Source organism: Onychostruthus taczanowskii, unplaced genomic scaffold, assembly GCF_017590055.1.
Source record: "Onychostruthus taczanowskii isolate IOZ18803 unplaced genomic scaffold, ASM1759005v1 scaffold641, whole genome shotgun sequence".
Classification (NCBI taxonomy): domain Eukaryota; kingdom Metazoa; phylum Chordata; class Aves; order Passeriformes; family Passeridae; genus Onychostruthus; species Onychostruthus taczanowskii.
The window spans coordinates 5,379-10,586 of record NW_024504134.1 but is presented as its reverse complement, the minus strand read 5'-3'; the positions used below and the strand labels follow the sequence as shown (position 1 = coordinate 10,586).

The window sequence follows — 5,208 nt, the reverse complement described above, 5'->3', positions numbered from 1 at the left end:
TTTTTTGGATTTTTTTTTTTTTTTTGCGGTTTTTTAGGGCCCCTCCCACCCCGGATCCGCCATTTTGGGGTTTTTAATTAATGAATCCGTTAATTACCGCCCCGGCAGCAGGGGAGGATGGCGTGGGAGGGGCTTAAGGAAGCCACGCCCCTTTACCACAGGCATGGAACGCGCGCGCAGCGGGGGTGGCCCCGCCCGTAAAGGGGCGTGGCTCCTCCCGCAGGACACGCCCCCTCCCGCCGAACAAAGGGCCGCGGCCCCTTTAAGCGCCGCCATGGCGGCCAATGGGCGCGCGCGCCGCACGGCGCGCTCTGATTGGCCGCGGGCCCGGCCCCGCCCCCCCCGGCCGGCGCTGTCCCGGTGCTGAACGCGGCCATGAGCGGCGGCGTCTACGGCGGCGGTGCGGGGTATGCCGGCGAGGACTGCCCCAAGGTCGGTGCCACCGCGTGTCCCCCCCCCCGGTGTCCTTGTCACACCCCCCCGGGCTGGCGAGGCCGCCGTGGCCCCAGCATGGCATCCCCATGGTGGTGACAGTGCCACCGTGTCCCCACGGGGGTGACAGTGCCACCGTGTCCCCATGGCCGCCGTGTCCCCAGCATGGCATCCCCATAGGGGTGACAGTGCCACTGTCCCCATGGCCACCCCCAGGGCCCCAGCATGCCATCCCCAGGGGGGTGACAATGCCACCGTGTCCCCACGAGGGTGCCATTGCCACCCTGTCCCCAGCATGGCATCCCCATGTGGTGACAGTGCCACTGTCCCCATGGCCGCCATGTCCCCAGCATGCCATCCCCAGGCGGGTGACAATGCCACCATCCCCACGTGGTGACAATGCCACGTCCCCATGGCACTGGTGACACTGCCACCATCCCCATGCGGTGACGATGCCACCATCCCCACGTGGTGACACTGGCACCGTCCCCATGTGGTGCCAATGCCACCATCCCCATGGCACTGGTGACAATGCCACCCTCCCCGTGGCGCCGGTGCCAATGCCACCCTCCCCGCGGCACCGGTGCCAATGCCACCATCCCAATGGCACTGGTGCCAATGCCACCCTCCCCATGGCACTGGTGACAATGCCACCCTCCCCACGTGGTGACAATGCCACCCTCCCCGTGGCACTGGTGACAATGCCACCGTCCCCGCGGCACCGGTGCCAATGCCACCATCCCAATGGCACTGGTGCCAATGCCACCCTCCCCATGGCACTGGTGACAATGCCACCCTCCCCACGTGGTGACAATGCCACCCTCCCCGTGGCGCCGGTGCCAATGCCACCCTCCCCGCGGCGCTGGTGACAATGCCACTGTCCCCATGTGGTGCCACTGCCACCGCGCCATCCCCAGGCGGATTTCCCCACCACGGTGGGGCTGCTGTCCCCGGACGAGGTGTCCCTGGAGCTGGACGGTGACAAGGACAAGAAGGCACTGGGGGGCACTGGGGGGCACTGGGGGCACCAGGGGGCACTGGGAGGCACTGGGGGGTCACCAGGGGGCACCGGGGGGCACTGGGGGGCGCCGGGGGGTCACCACAGGGTCATCTCCATGTCATCTCTGTGTCACCATGGGGTCACCTCTGTGTCACCTCCGTGTCACCTCTGGGTCACCGTGGGGCCACCACAAGGTCATCTCCATGTCACGTCTGTGTTACCTCCATGTCATCTCTGGGTCACCTCCATGTCACCTCAGTGTCACCCCAGTGTCACCTCTGGGTCACCCCAGTATCACCCCAGTGTCACCACCACGGTCACCTCAGTGTCATGTCTGTATCACTTCTGTCACCCCAGAGTCACCCCAGTATCACCCCAGTATCACCCCAGTGTCACCCCGGTGTCAGCCCAGTGTCACGCCGTGTCACCCCAGTGTCATCCCAGTGTCATCCCCACTGTCACCCCAGTGTCACCTCAGTGTCACCCCAGTGTCAGCCCAGTGTCACCCCAGTATCACCCCACGGTCACCCCAGTATCACCCCAGTCACCCCAGTGTCACCTCAGTGTCACCCCAGTGTCACCCCAGGGTCACCCCAGTGTCACCCCCAGTGTCACCCCAGTATCACCCCAGTATCACCCCAGGGTCACCCCAGTGTCACCCCAGTGTCACCCCTTGGTCACCCCCTGGCACACCCGGGGGCGGTTGGGCGTGGCCGGGGGCGTGGCCAGCGCGGTCCCCGCCCCGTGGTGGCCCTTGACGGGCGCAGCTTCGCCAACGGGCGCAGCACGGGGCTGGTGCTGGACTCGGGCGCCACGCACACCACGGCCATCCCCGTGCACGACGGCTACATCCTGCAGCAAGGTGACACGGCGGGGACACGCGTGGGACACGCATGGGACACGCATGGGACACGCCTGGGCATGGCGGGGACACACCTGGGACACGCATGGGCATGGCGGGGACACGCGTGGGACACACATCGGCATGGCGGGGACACCTGGGCGTGGCGGGGACACGCATGGGACACGGACACGCATGGGCGTGGCGGGGACACGCGTGGGCATGGTGGGGACACGCGTGGGACACGGACACGCATGGGCGTGGCGGGGACACGCGTGGGACACGCATGGGACACAGCTGGGCATGGCGGGGACACACCTGGGACACGCATGGGCATGGCGGGGACACACCTGGGACACACCTGGGCACGGTGGGGACACACCTGGGCATGGCAGGGACATCTGGGACACACCTGGGACACACCTGGGACACACCTGGGCATGGCAGGGACATGCATGGGACACGCATGGGCAGGGGAGGGACACGACACCTGGGACACTCGTGGGACATGCATGGGACACGCCTGGGACACGCATGTGACATGCATGGGCACGGCAGGGACACACCTGGCACACACACAGGCACGGCGGGGACACACCTGGGGCAGGGGAGGGACAGCTGGGACACACCTGAGCACGGGAGGGACACACCTGGGCAGGGCAGGGGCAGCTGGGACACACCCAGGACACACCTAGGCCACTGGGGACACACCCGGGACACACCCGGGACACACCCGGGGCACGGGGCACACACCCAGGCCACACCCAGCACACACCCAGGACACACCCAGGGCACCGGGGACACACCCAGGCCACACCTGGGGCACTGGGGACACACCCAGGACACACCCAGGGCACTCGGGACACACCCAGGCCACACCCAGGCCACACCCGGGGCATGGGGCACACACCCAGGCCACACCCAGGGCACTGGGGACACACCCAGGCCACACCTGGGACACACCCAGCACACACCCAGGCCACACCCATGACACACCCGGGGCACTGGGGACACACCCAGCACACACCTAGGCCACACCCAGGGCACTGGGGACACACCCAGGCCACACCCAGAGCACTGGGGACACACCCAACACACACCCAGGCCACACCCAGGGCACTGGGGACACACCCAGGCCACACCTGGGACACACCCAGCACACACCCAGGCCACACCCATGACACACCCGGAGCACTGCGGACACACCCAGCACACACCCAGGCCACACCCAGCACACACCCAGGCCACACCCAGGGCACTGGGGACACACCCAGGCCACACCCGGGGCACTGGGGACACACCCAGGCCACACCCGGGGCACTGGGGACACACCCAGGCCACACCCGGGGCACTGGGGACACACCCAGGCCACACCCGGGGCACTGGGGACACACCCAGGCCACACCCGGCACACCCCCAGGGTACTGGGGACACACCCAGCACACACCCAGGCCACACCCAGGGCACTGGGGACACACCCAGGCCACACCCAGGGCACTGGGGACACACCCAACACACACCCAGGCCACACCCGGCACACACCCATGACACACCCAGGCCACACCCGGGGCACTGGGGACACACCCAGGCCACACCCAGGGCACTGGGGACACACCCAGGCCACACCCAGGCCACACCCGGGACAGGTGAGCGCCGAGCGGGGACGAGCGCAAAGGCCCCGCCCCCACACACCCAGGCCACACCCAGGGCACTGGGGACACACCCAACACACACCCAGGCCACACCCGGCACACACCCATGACACACCCAGGCCACACCCGGGGCACTGGGGACACACCCAGGCCACACCCAGGGCACTGGGGACACACCCAGGCCACACCCAGGCCACACCCGGGACAGGTGAGCGCCGAGCGGGGACGAGCGCAAAGGCCCCGCCGCCCGGGCAGGTGAGCGCCCAGCTGTCCCAGGTGAGCGGTGGGCGGGGCCTGACGCCGGCCCCGCCCCCAGGCATCGTCAAGTCGCCGCTGGCCGGGGATTTCATCTCCATGCAGTGCCGGGAGCTCTTCCAGGAGCTCAACATCGACATCGTGCCGCCCTACATGATCGCCGCCAAGGTGGGCGGGGCCGAGGTGGGCGGGGCCAGCCAGAGAAGGCGGGGCCAACCACAACACCCCTCCCACTTGTGGGCGGGGTTATCATTAGCCCCACCCTTTGTGGTGGGCTCGTTTAGCTCCACCCCCTTCTAGGCAGACGAAAAGTTTTAGCTCCTCCCAGTTTGGGGTGGGCGTGTCCCTTAGCTCCGCCCCTTTGGGGTCACATCCCCATTGGGCAGCGCTATCACTTAGCTCCACCCCTCGAGTGACATCACCATTAGATTCCTCCTCCTACTCCGACCCAGGGGAAGCTCCTCCCCTTTTCCTTTGCATAATTACCTCAAGCCACGCCCCTGTGCGCGCTGGCCACGCCCCCACGGCCGCGCCCCTCCCTCCCGCAGGAGCCGGTGCGCGAAGGGGCCCCCCCGAGCTGGAAGAAGAAGGAGAAGCTGCCCCAGGTGTCCAAGTCCTGGCACAACTTCACCTGCAACGTGAGTGGGGGGATTTTGGGGGGGGTCCCTGAGTGGGGGGGATCCCCCTGATCCCCCACCCCCTTTTTTTGGGGTCCTGTCCCCCCCAGGAGGTGATCCAGGACTTCCAGGCCTCGGTGCTGCAGGTCTCGGACTCGCCCTACGACGAGCAGTGAGTGCCGGGACCCCCGGGGGGTCGGGGGGTGATGGGGGGGGATTTTGGGGTGGGGGGACCCCAAAACCGGCCGTTTTCACCCCAGGGTGGCGGCGCAGATGCCCAGGGTTCACTACGAGATGGCGAACGGGTACAACACCGACTACGGGGCCGAGCGGCTGCGCATCCCCGAGGGGCTCTTCGACCCCTCCAACGTCAAGGTTTGGGGGTCCGGGGGGTCCTGGGGGGGGGTTGGG

The 5,208-nt window shown here is 67.9% G+C and overlaps 1 protein-coding gene across 1 annotated transcript in view; it reads left to right on the top strand.

Annotated features, from left to right (window-relative positions):
• The first annotated feature begins 375 nt into the window (after positions 1 to 375).
• LOC121344535 (actin-like protein 6B) overlaps positions 376 to 5,208 on the top strand; it is a 7,310-nt gene continuing 2,477 nt past the window's right edge. Inside the window, exons 1-7 of the mRNA XM_041420608.1 lie at positions 376 to 432; positions 1,350 to 1,427; positions 2,162 to 2,294; positions 4,242 to 4,348; positions 4,729 to 4,818; positions 4,908 to 4,969; positions 5,058 to 5,172. Of these exons, the coding sequence (XP_041276542.1) occupies positions 376 to 432; positions 1,350 to 1,427; positions 2,162 to 2,294; positions 4,242 to 4,348; positions 4,729 to 4,818; positions 4,908 to 4,969; positions 5,058 to 5,172 (642 nt within the window). The remainder of the gene's footprint in view (positions 433 to 1,349; positions 1,428 to 2,161; positions 2,295 to 4,241; positions 4,349 to 4,728; positions 4,819 to 4,907; positions 4,970 to 5,057; positions 5,173 to 5,208) is intronic.